The sequence below is a fragment of the Salvia hispanica genome, chromosome 1 (assembly GCF_023119035.1).
Source record: "Salvia hispanica cultivar TCC Black 2014 chromosome 1, UniMelb_Shisp_WGS_1.0, whole genome shotgun sequence".
NCBI lineage: Eukaryota > Viridiplantae > Streptophyta > Magnoliopsida > Lamiales > Lamiaceae > Salvia > Salvia hispanica.
In genome coordinates this window covers 44,912,971-44,935,901 of record NC_062965.1, presented here as the reverse complement: position 1 = coordinate 44,935,901, position 22,931 = coordinate 44,912,971, and the positions used below count along the sequence as shown (strand labels likewise).

Below are 22,931 nucleotides of genomic sequence, written 5' to 3'. Positions count from 1 at the left end.
AATATATAATTTTTATATTTAATTTAAATTGGAAGTTATTTTTTTTGTTATCCATATTATAAATATAGTGACGTATAGGAGTCCAACAAATAGAAGTATAGAACAATAGAAATTTTATCGGATTTTCGGACCAGCCCATCGAATTTTTGAGTCTGGTCCTAACTGGTTGCGGATTAATTGAATAATCAAGTTGTAATTTTATTTGGATAGAAATTTCTGACCCTAACCCTGTAAATTTGGCGAGCTATTCTGGTAGGCGAGCTATTCTGGTCAGTCCATGGGTTGCTGGAGATGCAGAAATATACATAATAAGGAGCACGTATCTTTCATCCTTAAAGTAATTAGTATGTAATATCTGAAAATATCTGAAAATTCTACGTTAATCATCTCTCATCAAATTCTGATTAACTGATTTCAAAAGTTAACATAGTCTGAATTCTGAAATCGAATTTGAGTGTTGAATTATTACTGTTTGAAATTATTCTTACTTATACAAGGGTAATCCAAATTATTTAATATGATATCGGTTAGTTTGCAGGGAAAATTTGTAAATATTCCCTCAACTGGCACCACAGCATTCAATTCGCCGTCGCCGCCAACAGCGGCCGAGCGCCGCTCCTCATCGACATCGCCCCACCGTAAGCCACAGGCTCCGAATCGTACAAAAACCTACTGACTACCGCCTCCGCAGTCCCCGCCACCACGCTATTCCACACCGCCTCTGCCTCCCCGCCGCGCTTCCCGAACACCTCCGTCGCGTCGAGGCGGTGCATCCGCCAGTCTCTGATGTTCCTCAGCCGGTGGATCTTCTCCAGCTGCCGGCACGCCAGCCTGCTCGTGTTCACCTTGATCGCGTCGATCGCCTCCGCCAGAGCCCTAGCGCGAGTCTCCTCGTCGCACTCCGATTCCACTCGGAAATACTCGTCCAACTCGGGCACGCCGATCGCGCGCCGGATCCCCCGCGAGTAATCGCCGTTGGACCGGAAAAAAGCCCTAACTTCTTCGATCATCCCTCTCTCCACCATCCTGTCCACGCGATCCGACACGAACGAGGCCAGCACAGGCATCGCGACGTCCACCCACAGGAAGCAGCAATCGTAGCGCGATCGGAAGCTCGCGTCGACGAGCGCCTCGACGAACGAATTTGAGCCTCCGACGATGATCGGAAGGTTCCGGCGGCGGAGGATCGACCGCAGCGAGATCGACGCCATTGCGCGGAATTCGGCGGTGGAGAAGTCGGATTCGGGATCGGCGACGCCGAGGAGGTGGTGCGGCACGCCGCGCCGCTCCTCGTCGGTGATTTTGTTGGTGGCGATTTCGAGGCCTTGGTAGACCTGCATTTTGTCGGAATTGATGATCTCCGAGGAGAAGCGAGTGGCGAGGTCGATCGATAGGCGTGATTTACCGGCGCCGGTGACGCCTAGCACCACCACCACCTTCTCCTTCAGCTGGCCGTGGCGGAGGAGCTGACTGCTCGTGGTCGGTAAGTGTAGCGACGGCCGAATTTGTTGGGACGCAGAGAGTGTGAGTTTCATTACTAACTTATTGAAATGACGACAGAGCCCCTGGACGTAATTCAACAATAGAGTGGTGGTGTATGCTCTTTACGAGGAGAGAGTCGTACTTTGATTTCGTTTGAAATTCTTGAGACGCGGCGACTCGAATGTGTTTGGGTTTTCTATTTTTGTACAATTTTCTGAGGAAGGTGACAAAAATAAAGTGGAATTTTAGTTGACTGCTCGATTGACTCAACTTCAAGAAATTGTGGGATAATACTAATGGAGTCTGTATTTATGGAAGGAGGCAACTAACAACACATTTGATTAATTGGCCTTTCTATGTGACCATATTCAAGTCAACTACAAGATGCTTTTAAGTTCTTCTAGAAAAGATTCTCAACCCCTGCATTTTGTTCTTGTTTAAAATCACGATGGAAAGTTTGAACAATAGGATAGGGATGACATGCGATGGATTGTTATCGGGACAACCTGTTAACGATTCAATTCAATAAGGATAAACAAAAACTCGACCTGTTAAGAAAATTTCAAACCCAAACACAAACCCGACTTGCTACCCTCAAACCTGAACACGATATGAACTCATTAACGACATGAACCACCTTTAGTCAACACGACACGATAAGTAATTTAAGTATCAGCAAATTCAGACTTCAGAAATCAAAATTCACATTTCACTCACATGCGTATCCTAACTTAAATTTTAAAATAATACTTCAATCCGCCTCATTAAATATGAAACATTTGATATTCGGTACGAGATTTTATGTAGTGTTTTTTCATGAATTAAAGTAAGAGAAAGAAATAGAGAGAGTGTTATTTCCAATTTAAAAAACGTTTCATTTTTAATAGGACATGAGGAGTAAATACTAATAATACTATAATATTACTATTCTTAACGGGTAACCCGAACACGAAACGGACACAACACGAAATTTTCATGTTCTTAACGGGTTAACCCAATAAGGACATAAACCCAATAAGCTTTGACACAAATCCACTAATTTCGTGCTGATTCATCTTGGGCTATCAAAAAAAATACTAGTCCTATCAGTATTACTATTATAGTCACAGCCATACTCATACTATTATTATTTTATAATCATCCTCTTTAATTAAGAAATTAAAGATACTATAAATCAGAGCCTAAAAGATTCGTATCAATTTGCGAGCACAAAACAAATTAGTAAGTCAACATCTTTTTCACTCCACTAAAGGAATACAATATAGGTGAGTTACATTTTGTATTATTTTTATGATTATAAGATTTTAACATATGCATGTGAAATGTAAGGTGCTGAATCTTGAGAGAATAAATATACTTTGACATTCTTGTTCTTGTATTGTGGTTGAGGGAATACTATTAATGGAAGTAGAATAATATGATTTCTTATATATTTATTCTCTGTCGTCCCTTTTCTTACTTGTGTACCCCTCAATTTTTCCCTTTGGTTGGGGCAGGTCACTTATAGCTTTTCAGCTTATTGAAAAAGATAAATGTATAAAATAATTTTCTTCTCAACTTTTTTTTTCAGAAAATAGATGGTGGATTTGTTCTTCACGTCCCATATGCTCGTTGTGAAAAGCCAAATTGAATTTCCTTGACTACCACAATTTTTCCAAGACTAATTAGTTTATAATTTGGAATCTTGATTCTGATTGTTACTAATTTTGGTATTTTGTAACAGAAAGTTTAACAATGATAAGAAAGGGGGGGGGGGGGTGTTAAGGTAATCATCAGTAATTACTTATATTGAAATGGAATCCACGATGCTATCAACCTTAATTAAAAGTAGACAAAAAGATTATCACTGCAAAAAAAGATGAAATGATTATTCCGATAATTCCACAACGAATAACTAAATTACCCCTTAGTTGTAGATAACTTAATCACAATGAAAAATAAAATCATCAATATGACAATGCTTCACAATCACAAGGTGAAAACTCCACTACTCCACTCCACCACCACTAAAATATTCTAATCTCTACTCTAAAAAAACACTTAAAACTGGCTATATATATTCTCAATTTAACTCTTTCCTTTGGAGATGTCTAAAACAACTGGCTATCTTATACCTATACTCCTTATATGTAGACTGTTTTTTTCTCGAATACAATGTACACATGTTGAGCCAAATGTATCATGGTACTACCATAAAATGCATGAACAGTCGTGAGGTGGAATAACAGATCATGCGTACGATATCCGTAACCCACTTATTAATCATGCCAAGAAAAATAAAACATTGTGCATAAACTAACAAATCTGAAATGTGATTATGAATTCTAGATGTCTCACCATCAATGATTATCAAGAAGTATATCATCATGATATAGCTAATAATTAAACTAAACTCGGTAGTGATAAAATGCAAACTTATATATTGTACAAACTCAAAACTCTTCAACACAGCTTCAATACAATATCAACACAATGTAAAATTTCAAGATTTTAATGTCAACACAGTATCAACACAATATCAACACAACATCAATCATTGACTATCGTTGAAATTCTGTTGACATTTTCATGTTGATGTGTTTTTATGATCTATTGACATTTTTCAATGGTCCAGATCATAGTTTTGAGTTTGTATAATATTTAGAGTTTTCATTTGATCACATCCCCAAACTAATATCTGTCATCATAATTAGCTAGAAATAAGAATAGGAATTACCCAGAAATTCAAGCCATGTCATGATAAAAACAAGAATTTTAGAAAAATCTATTAAACTTGCTTTCAGCACAAGTTCCCTCTCTTTCTATACCATAGCAATGAATCTAATTCTGATTTTCTGCATGCTCTCATCACTCACTATTGTCACTTCATCATTTAAGTCACATCAAATTAGACATGAGTATTATCCCAACGTTTAGAAATAATCAAAACTATACTAACGGAACTGTTGTTTTTCATGCCTGCATACCACCAAATCACAGTCAACTACCTCTATCTATGTTTGTTAGTACTAGTTAAAATCTCACACATCACCAATTAATCATTGCCACACAAGTAGCATATTAATATACTCCTATCAAATTCAAGACTAGCCAAGAGATCATATTCAATTTTGAGATTTTAGTAAGTGAAATAAAGACTGGGTTGCTAATGGTGGTAGTATTCAACTCCAGAATACAGAAATTAAACTAAACTATTCTCAAAATTAATTCATGTACCTCCATAATTCCACGCATTGGAGAAATGATGTCTAATCATTAAATGTGCACTACCATCATGTCCATCATGCCTTCCCATAAGCCATTAAAGTCTTGTATTTATGTGATCACTTAGAGATCATAAATTTACCCTTTTCTGCATCTAAACGAAAAAGGAAATGTCAATTAGAACTATCACAGAGCTTAGCAGAAATGCACTAGACAATAGCATTTCACTAATAATCAAGTAAATTCAGAATCAAATAGTAGTCACACTTATTTATGGTATGATTAGATGTTCATGATTAAACTTTCAGCTATCACAATTTGATCATCACCTGCCCCTAAAGTGTGCATATTGCGTTCATAACAGATATACACACAGTAAAAACATGATTTTTTCACCATAATATGGGAAGAAAAGGCTCGCAATAAACCAATATTATCGATTTCCCTCTCACGGTGGTCCTGTTGAAGTTGCAAAGCAAATTGCAAACCGATTCCTAGACAACCATAACCAGCAATCTAGCTTTTCACATGGTTTACTGAGAACAATACTCTTTGATGCTATACGGCTCTTGTTGCTCTTGCTGGCATCCAAAGATGATAGAAACAAACAACCCCGAATTTGTCAACGCAGACTAAAAAGTTTAAGTCAACTAAAGGTAATCCATGACCAGATTTGATCATAGAAAGATTGCTCAAGTATTGAAGTATCTCCTGCCTTCATCATTTTAGGCATTTGTTCCATGGCCAACAATATTCGCATTGCCAGAAGGGCAGTGCTTTTATTCCCTCTTGTCTCTAGTGTTGAGAAACAGGCAACAGTCAGATGGACCAAACCAATCGTAAAAGAGAAGCCTTTTGCATCTATATATATTGAGGACCACAGAAGTCCTGTGTGAAATCCAAAATAACTATGTAGAAACAAGGTAGCAAACATTTTAGGCGATGGAAAATTACCTGCTTAATATGAATACTCCCTCCGTCCCCTCTTAATAGAGACTCGGAGACGACACGGGTTTTAATGCGAAAGTGGTAAAGTATGAGTGAGAAAGAGAAAATTGGTTGAAGTAGTATTAATGGATAGTGAGACCAATATCATTAATAACTGTTATGTGCGGTGAAAAAAGCTTTCAAAAATAAAAAGTAGACTATTTTTGGGGAAGAACCAAAATGGCAAAAGGGAACTATTTTTTGGGGACCAGAGAATATATATATATCTATTACAAGCAAGTGTCTGAAAAAAATTGTGCACCTTAGTAGAATGTTTTTAAGTACTACCAACTTGAAAAAAATAAACATCCTTGAGATTTTAATTCAATGTTGTAATTTAAATGGAGGATACGTTGCATCAAATTTCATCTAGGGTCTACAATAATTATTAACCTTCACACTTAAACTGGAAGCTAAGGTGAAGATATGATGCAGGGCTGCTGATGTATAATATTTTCACAGAAGAAGTATGAAGATAGTTCAATAAAGTAACATGAAGGCATAAAGTGTAATAACGGAATGAGAAATGAAAATAGAAACCCCTAAATGAATGACAAGAGCCAGAGATCTCCCAATATGAGATTTTGATTTACTCCACGAGCCCTAGAATATTAGGTAATAGGACATCACCTTGAGAATTTGATGCATTTGATTATTAGTTGGCACAAACATTAACTTGCATGCCATAAGAGGTACCAGTAGAAAAGAAAATCAATCACAATGTCTGAGGTTAAAAAATTGAGAATCAACCTTGCATATCTAGGATGCCCATAGATTCAAGTAATCCTTCTGCAAAAGTCATAGGCAACACGATAAGACCTCTACTCTGCAGCAGTTCGGTAGCTGCTGAAGGATTATCCCTTATCAACTCCCCTATCATCTCTTCCAGAGGACCATTGAGCATCTGGTCCTGAAGAAAGTAATGCCCATGTCCCTGAAACAATAATGTTACGTTTATCACATCCAAATTACATATGACAAGGGAGTTATGTTAAATACAAATAACTATATTGATATTCTCATAATCTATCTGGTAATTTAGTACCTCGAGGAAAATAACAGATTTAGAAGTTGATCCACCTCCCAATCGGTTCCGACATAGATCCTGCATGGTGAAGCATCCATGAATCAAATGAGCTTGTGTAAAATAATGAAGTTAGACAACAGTCGAAAAAGAAACTGAGGTACGTGCACAACTGGAATTCAATGGTCTCTATGAATAATAAAAAGGTAGAAATTATGAGAAGTAATCTATACAGCAGTAAGAAGACACTTGAATCAAGTGAGGTTCTGGGATTTATCTAAGAAAAAAGGAACAAACTTCCTATAATCTTTGAAAGTTTCAAATTCTTTAAGAGGTTAATATCTAGAGTATGTGTAACTTACCAGCTAATAGCAATACTGTTAGTCATGGTTACAAAATTCAAGTACTTGTTACTAAATGCAGCAAGTAACATAATAAGCTTCTGCAACATGTGATAAAATGAAGACTGTAAGTGATTTTTTAGTGAAACAAAGATCTGCAACATGCATGCCTGATCCCAACCAGTAGAGGTCATTTGAGAAAGCATTTTTCTCGAACTAAGAAACTTGCTACACCGAGTTTCGATAATATAAGTCATTAGGAATTTGTGGAAACGTCTATTTCTAGATCCTGAGAAACATTTTCTGATTGCATGCAAAGCTTAAAACACTAAAATCTACCTTCATTTGATATTGCAAATACTTGATATGGTCAATCACCCCATCCAGCAGCGCTGCTTGACCAACCTGCAGTGCCACACAATGTCTAAACAGCTGTATATTGGACAAATAATAGAATATTGATAAAATTGATAAAAATAAATAAATAGAACATACAAATAATTCATGAGCAAACTGGATTTCTTGAACCAAAACTATGTATGTCCTAAGTATTACACACTTTTATTAGTAGGTGGGCATCACGTTGTATAAATCTAAAACCATCTATAGATCTGCATATTGAATCTCAGTAAACATCACCCACCCCAAACCCGCAAAGAAGAACACAAATCCAGAAGTTACTGAACATCTGTTGACAACGCCACTGGATTTCTTTCCATTGACAGAATGGTAATGTAAAAGAAAATACGAAAAAATAGGAAGAACTTATTGTTGCATGATGTGGATATATCAGCTACAATGCAACATTACCCACCCCTTCTGGCGACGGAACCAATTCTTGTAAAGCATCTAGCCAATGTGATATCCTCAATTTGCGAATCTGAAATAAAGAAATGGACAATCATATACAGAAGCTTGTAGATTGTAGGTACGGAAATACGGTGCCAATGCTACCCAAGTTCAGTCAAAGATCAATCCATGCAGGTCTCATTATGATTTTTTTGGCAGTCAAGAATAACATTAAATCATAAGATGCATTAAATAGTTAATGCATACACGATCAGTGGCATAAGATCTCTCTCTTGATCTTTTCCTGTTGAGTTTAGAAGGATCCTTGGATGCAGCAGCACGTGAATAAGTTTCAAAAGCATGACTAAACTCTTCATTCAACTTCGGTTCCTGGAGGGATGGTTGCATGTCAGTTTAAGGAAGCACAATTTAGCAAGGCAAATCCCTAACTTTGTTTTACAGTAGAAACAGCTACAGGTATGGACCTCTACACCAAGTTCTTCCAAGCCAGTCACCGAGGTCACAAATTCTCCGACATTATGCAGCCTCATGTACTCTTCCTGTTGCAAGCAAAGTACAGTGTAACATGCCATATCATTTGCTATCAGAATCTTCAAACATACATAAAAGGTAATATACGAATTAATCACATGAAGTTTAAATATCACTTTGCTCTTGAAATCTTAGTTCCACACTGGACAAATTCTATCTGTATGCATAAAGGGTTCTTTACCAATTGAGAAGGGTATGGTAATCGCAAAGTAGGACATTGTGCTGAAACATCATATGCCTTTTGTTTCTGGATTTCAGCGTGCCCTGTCTCTGAAAGAAACGGAACATAATTTTGAGGTTTTGGCTGGGAATGCATCCACTGACAGGACCCAGTCCCTTCTGCCATGATATAGTGCTGATCAGAGTCAAGGTTACTATGTGAACCAGATGCATTACTTGCTAGCCAATCCAATGCCAGTGGCGAAAACTGCAAATAAGTTTTGTGATTTTGTTCTTCCATTTTCCAGGCTCTGAAATTTCCACCATAATATTTTGTTAACCGAGTATGTTATTAACCTCCAATAAACCATATCAGATGAAGACTCTCAATGGTTTGAATTACTCTCTAGATCAATGTTAAATTAAAAGGATATTAGAAGTTACAGAAACAGTGAAATCTGGCCAAGGTTTAACCTATTGAATGTTTAAGAGAAAGTCAATAGCGGTTGAATATAGCTTTAGGAGACGATTATCAACACTAAACGCGCCTGATTACATACTTTCGTTCCGTATGCAACATTTCTACTACAATTCTACAGCAATTCTCTCTCGCTTTCTCTCTCTCACTCTGCAGTTTACATAATACTTAGTAGAATGGAACAAAAAATCATTAACACATCATGGAATCGCATAGCTTCACATATCATTGGAAATATCAATAATAAGGAAACACGCACGCACATAACCTTCTCTCTAGCTCTCTGTTATAATCTAAATGCGTAGTCAATCAGCACAGAGAAGATCAAACGTCCGAGTGAAAAAACTTACATAGAAAAGTAGCATTACTGTTTCGAAAATGAGAGCAACGAATTCTTACTGATTAATCTCCAGAAATTTGGTGGAAGTCTGGAAGAGGTTAGAAGGTAACAATGGTGATGACCTTGTCGTTGTTAAAATGAGCGGAGTGCGTGCTATAGTACTACTATTTCGTGCAGGGTACGGGATATAGAGCTGCAGGTGGATCAGCTGAATGGTCGAAAATACCCCGTGATAACAATATACTCCCTCAGTTCCATAGTGCGTTTTTACATTTCCGTCCGTTTCATGGTAATAGAGTCATTTCCCTTTTTAGTAAAAGTCAAACACATTTTTCCACACCTACTTTAGTCTCTCTTACTTTTTTCTCTCTTCATCTCTCTACCTTTTTCATTTTCCACTTTATTCTCTCTTTACTTAACTCACCTAACACAATTTTTCTTAATCTCCGTGCCGAAAAGTTTTGCCTCCATTACTATGGAACGGAGTGAGTACTACCTTCGTCCACTAAAATTTACTCATTTTGACCCGGCACGAGTTTTAAGAAATGTAGTGGAAAGTGAGTTGAAAAAGTTACTGGATTGTGGGTCCTACTTTTATATATTAGTTTTATAATAAAATGTGAGTATGAATGAGTTAGTGGAATATGGGGTCCACTAAAAAAAATGATAAAAGTGAAATGGGACAAATTTTAGGGGACGGACATAAATGGAAAAATGAGACAAATTTTGGTGGACATAGGTAGTAATCTAGAATGTTACTAACAACTAGTATACGTCAATGCACATATTAATATATTTTTAAAATAATAATTTTAAATTAATTAAATAAAATTAGATTAATATTAACAATGAATAATATAATTAACGACTTTAGTTATATGAGAATCAAAATCCTATATAAATCAACATTGCAGTATAATAAATTCGAAACGAATCGCATAATATATTGTATAAACATTAAATCATGGAGTATGAAGATAAAAATCTATCATAATAAGGAATTAAACTCATCATTTTTAAAACTTCTTTATACCCTACATTAACTTTAAAATTAAAATCAACCTCATCATTATAAACTAAAACCTTCAATTTTCACACTCTTCAACAGAACTCATAGGTAAAATAACTCGTTTGACATCTTTAAAGTTTGTCATCTTTAAGTTGTCCATCTCACCTAAAACTACAATAAAATAAGGAACAAACTCAATTTGCAATGCACAAAATCAATAATCAATATGTATAGCTACTTTCGTCTAACAATTTGTATAATTTAGAATAAAATTAAAGACAATATTATACATTAAATTTACCAACAGAATAATCCTTTCATATGACTCAACCTACTTATAGATATGTATAAAATATATTAGCCAATTATAATTTCAACATAAATTTTTTAAAATGGATCAACTATAAAATAATATAAATGAACTAAAAATCTAATCATTACTATTGAAAAAAATATATAATTATTAAAAAAAAAGAAAATGGTGGTAACAACAATCTAAAAAACATAGTAATGGATAAAAATGGACAGAAAGAAACAAAAAATATAACTAAAAAGAACAAAAATACCAATAAGTAATATAATATATAAAACAAATACGATGTTATATCAAACTTTAAATATAAAAATGAATGAAAATAAAAAATATACTCCCTCCGTCCCATGTTACTTGCACTTTTAGTCTTTTACTTTTCGGCACGTCACAAACTCCTTACACTATTTATAGTTTAAGTTAGAATTAATGCATTTAATTAATATGTTAGCTTAAGTTAAGAGGTCCTTTATTAAGTGACTCACTACACTTAAAATTCTAATTTAATTACACTAAAAAATCAATCTCAAATTTACGGCCTAAAATGAAAAGTGCGAGTAACATGGGACAGAGGGAGTATATAATTAAGAAAATGTTAAGGAAAAGAAAAATATAATTAATAAAATGAAAAGGAACGAAAGCATAATTAAAAAGAACAAAATTAGCCAATCAACGAAATTGAGCAAGCCTCGAGCTTACTGAGCATGGTGTGGAATGGTTTCATAGCGTCAAGCTTTCCTCCTATGGTAAGAGCAAAAATGGTATGCTTGAGTATGTGTGGATATCCAGCCTTTAAATGACATATTTACAGGCTAAAATATTATGCATGTAATCGATTCCTCAACCTATTATGCAAATATCAAGTCATTCCGAGAGGAATTTAAAGTACTACAATTGATATTTATTTGACAGTAACTACTCCAATGGATCCACAAATCAAAGTAAAAAAAAATTACAACCAGCAGATTTCAGACTCTAATGGATCCACAAATCAAAATAAAAAATAAGAAAAAACTTACAACCAGCAGATTTCAGACCTCAATTCCTTAGCACGTTGGTAATTGGGACACCAACGTCAACGATGATGACGACCTCATATGTCTTACTGAAGTCGCGAGTTCGCATAAAAATTACCTATAACAACAAAAATCATATATTATCAATATTTCTCAATTGATTTATTGGGGCTGAGATTGGAGGGAAAACAAATTGTTATTTATTTATTTATTATTTAATGTGCATAGTGGAGTGAGTGGAATTGGATTGAAGTAAATGGTAAAGAAAATGAAGAAGATGAGGGAATGATGATTAGATTTATTTATTTTAGCTTTTAATCTAACGTTTATAAACCTCCCACTCACTCACCTTCATTGTAAAACTTCCCACTCACTCCATGAAGACTTTTATAGTTCAACATTTTTAATTTAATACTCCCTCCGTCCGCCATTAGGATTCTTATTCCTTGGCGGCATGGATTTTAAGAAAGGTTAAGAAAAGTTGGTGGAAAAAAGTTAGTGGAATATGAGTCTCATTTGTATATATTATTTTTAAATGAAATGTGAGTGGAATGAGTTAGGTGAATGTGAGCAGGGGACGGAGCCAGAAAATAATCTGAACAGGGGCAAAAATATATATAGAGAAAACTTTGAATAATTTAGAAGGGGCATTTAGTGAGTAAATGGTGTAAATTAGCAAAAAATATAGAAATTTATATGTTAGTAGAAAAATTTGAGGAGGGACATATGCCCCACCTAGCTATTCATTGGATCCGTCCCTGAATGTGAGAGCATATTACCATTTATGGTAAAAGTGAACCGGAACTCTTATTCGCGGACGGACTAAAATGGAAAAACGGAACTCCTATTCGCGGACGGAGGAAGTATAAATTTTTAAATTAAATAGCAAATAAATTCTCTAAAACTCCCCCAAAACTCCCCTTTTATATATTGTATAGATTAGTATAACTAATAAATTATATTCCCTTCGTCCCATTTTAAATGGAGCATTTCTAATTCAGCAAGGATTTTTTATGTAATGTTGTCTCGTGAATAAAGTGGAGTGAATAAAGTAAAAGAGAGATAAAAATAGAGAGAGTGATAATTCTATATTTTGAAATATGTCATTTAAAATGGAATCCCAATAGAATAAAATGAGTCATTCAGAGTGAGACAGAGAAAGGATAAATTTATTGCAAAACACAAGCTCTCCCTCTGTTCCACGTATACACGAAAAGGCATTATTATCTAACTTTATCGAGTGAAATATTCACCGTTATTCACAAATTGAATTTGGATTTGACTACTAATATTATGTCCTCTTATGTATGTTAAAACTTTTAATGTTCGATTGAAATAAATACTACTAAATGTGTGATGTGTCCACCTAAATGCTTTATACTTTCAATTAAGAATGACGGTGCAGTACGCAACTCGTAAGCTGGTCTGAAATGTTTAGCAAAATTTACAAAGTTGGGACTGGAAATTTCTAGTCTGACAAAAGTACAACCTGATTAGCCAGCACACGAATAACTCGCAACTCATTAGGATCAGACCTGAAAACCCGATAAAATTTATATTATTCTAGTTTAACTGCTAATTCGACGTGATTGTTTTTATAATAATTCACTAAATAACTAAAAAAATAATTTTCAATTTTATATTAAATTTAAAAATAATAGAGTATTATTTTTTATTAATATAATAATAGATGAATAAATTAGAAACTTCAAATTCACTAAAATAATATTTAAAATTCTAAAACATATTTTAAAATTCCTCCGGAATATGTTTATGTTTCATTTTGTACAAATCTCAAATATTAGTACTATTTGATCATGTTTATATATAGAGTTTAACTTTAAGCATATATCTCAAATTTATTGTAATTAAATATTTTGCATTTTATAAATATAATTAATTTTTATCATTATTTATTGGATTGATCGCATGCTAATTTTATCAGTAGCAACCTGATTAACCTGTTAGGCTAATCTGAAACCCGAGCTTTTAGGATTCTGGTTGAACTTTTATTACCCGTAAAAAAATTACAATTTGATTAGTCCGCACCTGATTGACCTGTAACCTGAATAGGATTGATTCAAAACCTACCGGCCAACCCGATTGACATCCCGATTTCCAGTGGTAGTTTCCATCGAAAAAAAGAAGCATAGGATGCCATTTTTGCCTTGGTTTTTTCTTCTTATGTTTGAATTAACTTAGTTTTTTCTTCTTATGTTTGAATTAAACGCACGGAACTTATACTTCAAACCTAAATATATCTCGAAATGTCGAAAATTAATTTATAATTTATGAATACACAACTAATGTTAATTTTTGACGGCCTCCATATGTTGAAAAATGAGAGGAAAATATGGAATAGTAAGCACATTCGTGCTCCACACTCAACCATTTTTGGATAATTGATGTGATTTAAGATATAAGGGGATAAAAAGTCGAAAATTATATGCGTTTTAGCATATGATGCATAAAAGCATATTCCAAATCTTTTACGTCCACGCATAAGACCGTGTTTGGCAATCGCCTTCAAGACATCGAATTCCAGAGATTAAGCAAATCTACACAATCTCTCTTCCAACAACTCCAATCCTCAACAATTAAGAATTCCCTCTGGAAAAGGATCGAAAAGCAATCATGGCGACCCCTCAAATTTTGCAGACGGAGCAGGATGTTCTTATGTACTCTTCCCTCTTTCCCAAAGGTTCGATTTTTGCTTTTTTATTTTTTTATTGGATCGATTTTAGGTGATTTATTCTTATTTGTATTCATTTACATCTTATTTTGTCACTTCAAGTTTTTCTAATTATGTGTATTCGGAATGACGGTCATATCTGTGTTGAATATGGCTGCAGATGAAAATGTGAGACCTCGAGGTGTGGAAATCGAGAAGAAGATTGAGTATCTTGAGAGCTTGGCTGGAAATGTAAATTTTTTTCTGATACTGTTCATTTATTTGTTTATGGTCAACTGCAATTTATGCTTCCTCTATGGTAATTCCTCGATCTTTGTTACTTAATCTGAATATGGAGGAGTAGGTTATTGAACTATAGCTGGAGTTATGAGATTGAAATAAATTCAACAGTATTGAGATTTGTAATTTAATAAAAGTTGGTTAAATTCATACTGAAAATGAAAAGAATCTGATAAGATATTAAAGTGAAACTTCATGAAGGGAAAGATTATTGCAATTTGCAAATATGGCAACTCTCACTTGATACTTATTTCAAATCTCACTCTGCAAGAGCTAGTAGATGAGAAGCTACTTTGTGTTTTGAAGGTTAGGAACCGGAGATCTCGCAGATGGTTGAATGATCGCCTGTTAATGGAGCTCGTTCCTCGCTTGAATGCTGAGGAAATTAGAGGATTGTTTGCCCCGCCACCATGGGGTAAGTACGTAAGTTATTGTGAAGAATGCAATAATGCTTTAAGAATGGAGTTCGTGAGTTGTTTCCATTCGCCAATTGGTGCTTCTTTTATGCGTTTGCCTTGAACAACTGAATATCCCAGCATCTTGGATCTCTATGAATAATTCTGATATACTGCAAATCTGTTTTTCAGGTGAGGAAGGGCCTCCTTCGGCATTTTGCATGACAAAAGTGGGGGAGTGGGATAGCTTCAGAAACATAGACATGGATAAGGAGGTTCTTACATGTTCATTACTTGTGAATTGGGCGTGTCATTTATATTGCAAGAATGAACAAAATTTTGATATCAGTAGCTCATTACTCTAGATTAAAAATAAGTTGACCCCATGGATTATCTACATGCTTGTCAGATTGTAAGAAAGTATCAGTCAGCCTTGATTTTATTGCGTATCGACTTTCTTCTCTAAAGTCCTGAAACTGCTTTCATTGGCTTATTAATTTTGAGTTGAGTTAGGACTTGCCAATTTTTGAATCAGAGAGTGGAGCAGGGTTCAATTTTTTTGTTTTGTTATTTGTGTATTATGACACAAAATTCAAACTAGTCTTCGAGTCATCAGGACAGAGATAACCTGGTCATTACATATTCAGATTTCAGATTACCATATAGTAACAACTAGTATTTCTATAGAATTATTTTCTCTTTTGCAACGCTTTCTTCTAGGAATTTACTGATTATGTGTGTGCAGATAGAGTCACAACAGACCCTTTCTTAGCGAGGATTTACACGCAAAGCAAATATTTTACCATTTTTACTATGATCTCTATGATGCATTACTTCCCTTTTTTAGGAAATGTGGAATCCATATACTTGGATATCTTTTGACATTGAGAGGGAGAAGTGGAGAGTTTTCTCTCTGCCTCTCTTTCTCTCTCATTCTCTCCGCTCGCTCGCTTCTGTTCTTGTGTGTTGAAGGGTGTGGTGATTGGTGAATTTCTCTGCGACATGCCTCCAATTTCATTCTTTTTTTTTCCCTTCTTCTAGGCATCTATCATGGAATCGATCGAAAATTCGTCATCAAAACGGAGAGATCGTCAAGATGCTGACAAAGTTGCTGTACTGACTGCCTGGCACCGTGTAGATGGTAGGACTAGGGAGGCACTTCGTCGTTGTTATCTTACGGACGTGGTCAGTGGATACGAGGTAAATATTTATTTTATGAAATGTAATGTTCTCCCCTTCTCTAATTGCATGCCGGGACTTTTCAATCTCCATCCCTCGTGCTCTTTGGTGACTGCATTGATGACATAATCTTCTCATAAATTATTGGTTGTAGTATTTTATTTTTATATGACCATTGTATACACCCTCTTATTCTGTTTCGTGCTCGTGATTTATGACATGTTTCCCATCGCAACACCGAAATATGTTGTTTCAGGAATGCGTACGTTCGTTTGTCAAAGACAGCGGGAACAAAGATGTTCTAGTCATGCACGTTCAAGATCCTTTCCACCGGTTACTACTGCATGGTGTTTGTGAGGTATTTTCTCCCACAGTATTTCTTCGTTTGCGCGGCTTGATTCCCCTTCTCTGTGGTTTCCAATGGATAACCAAGGCTCATATACTTGTCTGCGAGCATGACATTTCGACAAATTATCTTAAGCCAAATAAGATAGAGAGTCTCGTGTGAGAGAGGTCATTGGATACGTACTTGAATCCGAATATTTGACTCTTGTGACGAATCTTGACACATGAGACAGGTCTAACACAAGGTTTTTTGAGTAGAAATTGCACATTTTGCTTCCAATTTGAAACTGCAGATTTCAGATACCTGACACAAATGCTTTCATGCAGTTTTACAACCTTGTCTCGACCACGGTTGCCCAGTCAAAAGGCGGTGCGCCTAAAAAGACTACCAAGATAAAGAAAAAGCAGTCGGCATCATCAGAGCTCCCTAAGATAACCCTGTGCAACTTCCTGAAAATGGCAAAAGAGGGGTTCTGGTGATCCTTTGTATATGTGCAACTGTACTATAAAAATTAGCTTGTACATTAATATCCTACATTTATTTAACTGTTATAATAATTGGTCACTCACCCTTAGCTAGTAAGGTTTGTTGTGTAGAAATGTCTCATTTCTTCGCATAGACGACCGACTGGGTTCGAGCAGTCAGGACCAGCCACAGGTCACTGATAATGTATTTCATTATGTGTACTTCACTTGATTTCATTCAGCAATATTGTCTATATTCGTTAGTTTGTTGTTTGTGTTACATTTGATCTTTTGGGATTTCACTGTGTATCAATCAACTAAATATAAACTCTCTGTCACTAAACATACACTCACATAACACACACTAATCTGATACTCATTGTTTAGACATATCGCCAAGAATTGGCATCAGAGCCGTCGTGGTGATGGAAGTCTCTTTTATGGTTTAAAAAGAAAGTATTAATAAAAGTATTCCTTTCATCTCTTAAAAATATAAAATGTTGAAGGCACGGGTTCTAATGCATAATTAGTAAAATAGAAAAAAAAATAGAATGAAAAAATTGTTGAAGTATGTTAGTGTCTTAGTGAAAGAATAAGTCCCAACTTATTTAAAACGAAAAAAAATCCATAATTTTAATACTACTCATGTGATGACTCAAAACACGTGATTTATTTGTTTGAGTGAAGTTGGGAAAATTGTGTTTCATTACAAAATGAATGGTGTTTAATTATCTCGTTAACATGTACTACTATTTGGATGTTAAGGATTTGGGGTTTTCTTTCTACTCTTCAAAGTTCAAATAGTGTTAGATTCGAGACTCCGAGTCATCCAATTTATACAAATTGGCGTTGTAATTAAGAAAGATTTGAATGATTTTTTTTCAATCTCAAAATGAAGTTACGGACCTTCGAATTTAATTTTCCCAATTTTCAGTTTAAGTTAATCACGGTTTAAATTTATCAATTTTTTTTAACAAAATCCTAAATCTCCAAATACTCCCGACGATGAAGGTGAGATTTTTCTTCCTCAGTCATCTCCAAGACTCCAACTATTTAGACCATCTCACAATGTTACACTAAAATATAAAATAGAATAGGTAATTAGCTCCAATAGTACTACAAAATTAATTTCATTTTTGGTTTTTGAATAAAAATAGTATATAGATTTATACTAAAACAAAACCATTTTTTTTAGAAAAAAATTGTGAGTAAAAAAAAGACATAATATAGTAAATATTCTTTTATATTTAAGTTTAGTGTAAATGATTGGAGATAATTCATATTTGATGTAAGTATCATTTAGAGCATCTCCAATGGTGGACTTCCTGTTGCCCTTCGGAGAGGCTTCCGGGAAGTCCGTTGGGGAAGGGCACCATTGTGGCACGGAGAGGAGGACACGGGAAGGGCGCGGCCGTCGCGGGAAGGGCGGGCGGACGTCCACCATTTAATTTTTTTTTAATAAAAAAACTCTATTATTATTCCTTAAATAATTTAGTTGTTTAAAAAAATATGAGGATGGCGGGATGGGCCGTGGGCGCTCAATTATTTGTGAATTTTTTTTATTGGAGGAAGTCCGCACCAAGAAGGGGGATGGGAAGGCGGATTGTGCAGTGGTAAGTCCTTATGACGTGGCAGGAGGGTGGGAAGTCCTTATGACGTGGCATGAGGTATATTTGGAAAGGGTGACGGGAAGAGCGTCAGGGAAGTCCGTCCATTGGAGATGCTCTTACACTAAAATTGATTTGAATTTAATGTAAATGGTTGATACTCTCGCACCAAACCAAAACTCAAATACAAAAGAATACATATTCATCAACTATTTTTAATTTTTTAATCTTACCTACGTATTTATTTAAATTAAACATTAACCCCACTAATACTATTATAATTTACTACTCCAGATTATATAATTCAACAGAATTTTCATAGTAATTTATTTATATATAGATTTAAACGTAGAAATGCGTTCACTATATATACTAGTGTATCATTTAAACTGAACTAATCCATTTTATTAACTTAATCAAGCTCATTTTTTACTAATTAATATATGATCAAATAATTTAATACTCCCTCTGTCCCAGTTTTATAGTCACATTTTGCCATAAAAGTCTGTCCCACATTTATAGTCATATTTAGAATTTTCCATATTTGGACATAAAATTTTACCCCATTATTCACTAAAATTACACCCAAATGTCATTATCAACATAAAAATAAACCAAAACAAAAATAAAAAACCAAAAAAGTCAACAAGGGACCCACCTTCAACCAACTCACTTAATTTATTACACACTACTTCATCTCACTTCATTTATTACACACTCCACTCTTCCATCTCACTTCATTTATTACACACTTCACTATCTCACTTCATTAATGTACACTCCACAAATTCCTTAAAACTTGTGCCCTAACTAAATGTGACTATAAATGTGGGACGGAGGGAGTAATCCGTTACATGGAGTAATTTATTAACTCCAATTTATTGAGTCCATCTCCATTGAATTTAATCCCACTTTTAAAACAACCAAATAAATCTATACTATACGCTCGGTAATTTTGGGGGGAAATCAAATGGATTTCCCTCCTGTTTTTCAAATTTGCGATTTGGGGGGAAGTTGTAAAAGTCATCCGCCAATTTGCAATTCCATCTGTTAACCAATGGATTAAGCTCTGCAACATTTTTTAAGCATTGAAATCGGGTTTTCCCCCCAAAAAATGGAGGATTTCCTCCCCCCCCCCAAAAAAAGAGAGGGTTCCCCCCCCCTCCCCAGAAAAGAGCGTTTTTCCCACCTTCATAATAGAAACTTCTCTATAAATACCAGTTGCTATTGCAAACAATGCTTTTGCTGCAGGTTCTTATTTCTCTCTCTACTCTCTTATTGTTACTTTTATATCTCTCTTATTCTTCTTATTTTCTTTTAATCCGAATAACGTTGTTTATATTAACCATTTCTTATTTTGCAGATAATAAAGGTAATATCTGTGTGTTTTACGTTTTTGTTTTATTATTTTCTTATTTTCTTTTAATCCTTCGTTAAACGCTGATGATTTTTTATTTTGCAGATTATAAAGGTGAAATCTTTGTTGTTTCATTGTTTGTGTTTTAGTATTGTTTCGTTTTCGTTTTTTTTTTCATTAGTTCATTAAATGCTGATGATTTCTTATTTTGCATATTATAAAGGTGAAATCTTTGTTGTTTCATTGTTTGTGTTTTAGTATTGTTTCGTTTTCGTTTTTTTGATTAGTTCATTTTACGCTGATGATATTTTATTTTGCAGATTATAAAGGTGAGATCTTTGTTGTTTCATTCTTTGTATTTTAATATTGTTTCCTCTTCGTTTTATTTTTAAATTTTATTTATTATTTTAACAAAATCTTCAATTCTTTTGCAGTATTCGTCTTCGAGTTTTAGGCAGGTGTTCGCCATTGTTCAGTTTGGTTTTTGCAGGAAGAGCTGAGAACGATTTAATGGAGAGGTAGTTTGAAGAGTGAAGGTGGACATGGTTGAACAGGCGAAAACGTAGTTTGAGTTTGGAAGATGGCTCTGACAATTGAGTAACTGTGTAAAGTTGTTACCCTGTGTATATAGGGCAAATAGATAATGGAATAGTGAGTATCAGTTGTACAATTTTTAGAACGTTGAATAATGAGTTGAAGTTCAAATAATAAAATAACATGAATTTGTCATGCATATTATTTTGTTTTAGTATTGAATGATGAGTATCTGTATCTTTGTGTAATTAAGCAGTTGTATAATATGTGGAATGTTGAATAATGAGTTGAAGTTCACATTGAATTTGTTATGCATATATGTGTTTGTTAATACACACAAAACTCTGGGATTTAGTAGTCCATAAGGGTAGGGTGTAGCACCTACTTATTGGTAGAAGTTATAACCATAGGATAGTGTTCACTAATTGATCGAAGTTAAATCCATCCTCTAAGGGTTTAGTAATTCATAGGGCTAGGGTGTAGCACCTAATTAGCAAATGTTGTTTACGATTTTATACATTACATTTTTGTATGTAATTTTATGCATAAAATACTACATTAACTAATACTTATAATTAAAATGTTATGAAAAATTATTTTGATTGTAGTTATTATTTTTATGCATTGATGTTTTCATAGTTTTTAATGTTAATCAGGTAGAGGTATTTGTATGTACTAAAGTTTAATTCACAAAACACTGTAGGATTTTTAAAGCTTATTTATGTAAGCAAATTAGTCATCAAGTTATTTGTGATCACTAAATTTTGTCAAATTTTTGTAATTTGTTATGCTGTAGGACTGAACATTTTTACAGATATATGTTTACATATGTATTTTTTTATTTTTATAAGTTCATTTATGTAATTTAAATAATTGACAAATTAGTTTTTGAGGTGTTCCATTTATTGTTCATGGACATGTTTTTTAAGTTTTTGCTTAATTTAAAATTTACGATAGAATGTTTAGAAGTGTGTATGTATGCATTAGTTTATACTGAAATGGAATAACATTGAAATGTGCGAATTATATTTGTGTTTGTTAATACACGCAAAACTCTATGGTTTAGTATTGTATAAGGCTAGGGTGTAGTAACTAATTTTCATCATATTATGGTGTTGATTAAGTAATCGTGATAAATCTATATCCAAAGGGTTTAGTAATGTATATGATTAGCAGATAGTAGTATTTTTAATAATTTAATACAATACTTTTTGATGATGATTATATTGCTTTGTCAAGTACTTCTGCATTAACTAATACTTGTATCACCTCCGTGCTATGCACGGACTAATATATTTTAAAATATTGATTTAATAAAATAAATTATTAAATAAATAAAAATAGAAACAATATCATTATATGAAAATTATAAATAAAAGTCTACATGAAAAAACTTTTTTAAAGAATATGAGTGAAACAACGCGCGGTAGTAAAAGAATGACAAAAAGGCTTGGATAATTTCTTTGCTAGATATGCATAAAGAATACCAAATGAAACGTATAAAAGCAAAAGTCATATATAAAGATAGGGGAAATGCTACGTGGCCACATTCTCACAAGGGTATAATAGTAATTATAATTTCTAAAATATTAAATATAGTAAGTTCAATTTTGAGTGCTTTGGTGGTTTTACTTAATTGTCCTTTGCAATATTTTAAAGAGTACTAATGTTCTTTGAGGTCAACCCACTCGCGAATATTTTAAAGAGTACTCAGATTTAGAAATAAAATTGTATTCGCCGACCCAAAGACATTATCAAATGATAAACACATGTCAATTTAAAAGGCACATTGTATGAATTAATGGTAGGAGATGTTACAATGAGGTCAACCCACTCGCGAATCTGGTTTACAGAGGCAAAGCCCAAATGTCGTTCTTCAAATCGAGCACAAACGAGACCCACCAATAATCGTAGTCGCTGTAATAACAGGGAAACGTTACTCCTCCAATATAATTTTCAGTCGCCGGAGGAAAAAAGCGGCATCTACCAGACTACCACTACAGTGCTGCTTCAACGTTTGGGTGAAGGCGATGGATGGGTTTTCTTATTTGTGCCTAGGAAATTCTCAGTGCAAATGAAAGAAAGAGAGAGGGCAATCGAAAAGTACAGGGGCAAAAAAGAAATCTTCACTCCATTTCTGAGGTTGTGGGCCCATCCAGATTTCAAAAACCACCTTCTTCGTAAGGTTAATTTTAGGCTATTTCTAAGCTGAATAGTGTGGGCCCAACCCATATCTAGGGCCTTGAAGATTTGAGTGAGAGAAACTGAACATTGGATTTGCCCCAGATATGTACCCTTTTCTGGGCATATCCAATAAACTGAACGAGCCCTAAAGATAGAGAGGATAAGATATATCTAATGGGAATAGTAGAATTATACTATCTTGA

At 34.3% G+C, this 22,931-nt stretch overlaps 3 protein-coding genes across 3 annotated transcripts; 1 reads left to right on the top strand and 2 right to left on the bottom strand.

The window, feature by feature from the left end:
* Positions 1-439: 439 nt before the first annotated feature.
* LOC125218896 (adenylate isopentenyltransferase 3, chloroplastic) lies at positions 440-1,752 on the bottom strand. Its single transcript, XM_048120694.1, has one exon. The coding sequence runs from the start codon at positions 1,533-1,535 to the stop codon at positions 579-581; it is 957 nt and encodes a 318-aa protein (XP_047976651.1). The 5' UTR covers positions 1,536-1,752; the 3' UTR covers positions 440-578.
* Positions 1,753-6,418: 4,666 nt separating this feature from the next.
* LOC125219759 (transcription factor LRL1-like) lies at positions 6,419-8,839 on the bottom strand. Its single transcript, XM_048121817.1, has 7 exons — positions 8,561-8,839; positions 8,313-8,387; positions 8,095-8,217; positions 7,853-7,918; positions 7,378-7,443; positions 6,719-6,778; positions 6,419-6,607 (listed from the first exon to the last, which is right to left on the bottom strand). Exons 1-7 carry the CDS (start codon positions 8,837-8,839, stop codon positions 6,419-6,421), a joined length of 858 nt encoding a protein of 285 aa, XP_047977774.1.
* Positions 8,840-14,148: 5,309 nt separating this feature from the next.
* Positions 14,149-17,309, top strand: LOC125202078. Its single transcript, XM_048100404.1, has 7 exons — positions 14,149-14,392; positions 14,544-14,614; positions 14,969-15,077; positions 15,250-15,332; positions 16,099-16,257; positions 16,493-16,594; positions 16,909-17,309. The coding sequence occupies exons 1-7, from the start codon at positions 14,326-14,328 to the stop codon at positions 17,059-17,061; spliced, it is 744 nt and encodes a 247-aa protein (XP_047956361.1). The 5' UTR covers positions 14,149-14,325; the 3' UTR covers positions 17,062-17,309.
* The last annotated feature ends 5,622 nt before the right edge of the window (positions 17,310-22,931 follow it).

Bases quoted from the DNA above. Each gene is read 5' to 3' on its own strand.
- LOC125218896 (XM_048120694.1), bottom strand. From the start codon at position 1,535: ATGAAACTCACACTCTCTGCGTCCCAACAAATTCGGCCGTCGCTACAC.
- LOC125219759 (XM_048121817.1), bottom strand. From the start codon at position 8,839: ATGGAAGAACAAAATCACAAAACTTATTTGCAGTTTTCGCCACTGGCA. The intron at 7,444-7,852 runs GTGGGTAATGTT...GTGGCACTGCAG, and splicing joins TGGTTCCGTCGCCAGAAGGG to GTTGGTCAAGCAGCGCTGCT. The intron at 6,779-7,377 runs GTAGATTTTAGT...TTCACCATGCAG, and splicing joins ATTTGCAATATCAAATGAAG to GATCTATGTCGGAACCGATT.
- LOC125202078 (XM_048100404.1), top strand. From the start codon at position 14,326: ATGGCGACCCCTCAAATTTTGCAGACGGAGCAGGATGTTCTTATGTAC. The intron at 15,078-15,249 runs GTAAGTACGTAA...TCTGTTTTTCAG, and splicing joins GTTTGCCCCGCCACCATGGG to GTGAGGAAGGGCCTCCTTCG. The intron at 15,333-16,098 runs GTTCTTACATGT...CCCTTCTTCTAG, and splicing joins ACATAGACATGGATAAGGAG to GCATCTATCATGGAATCGAT.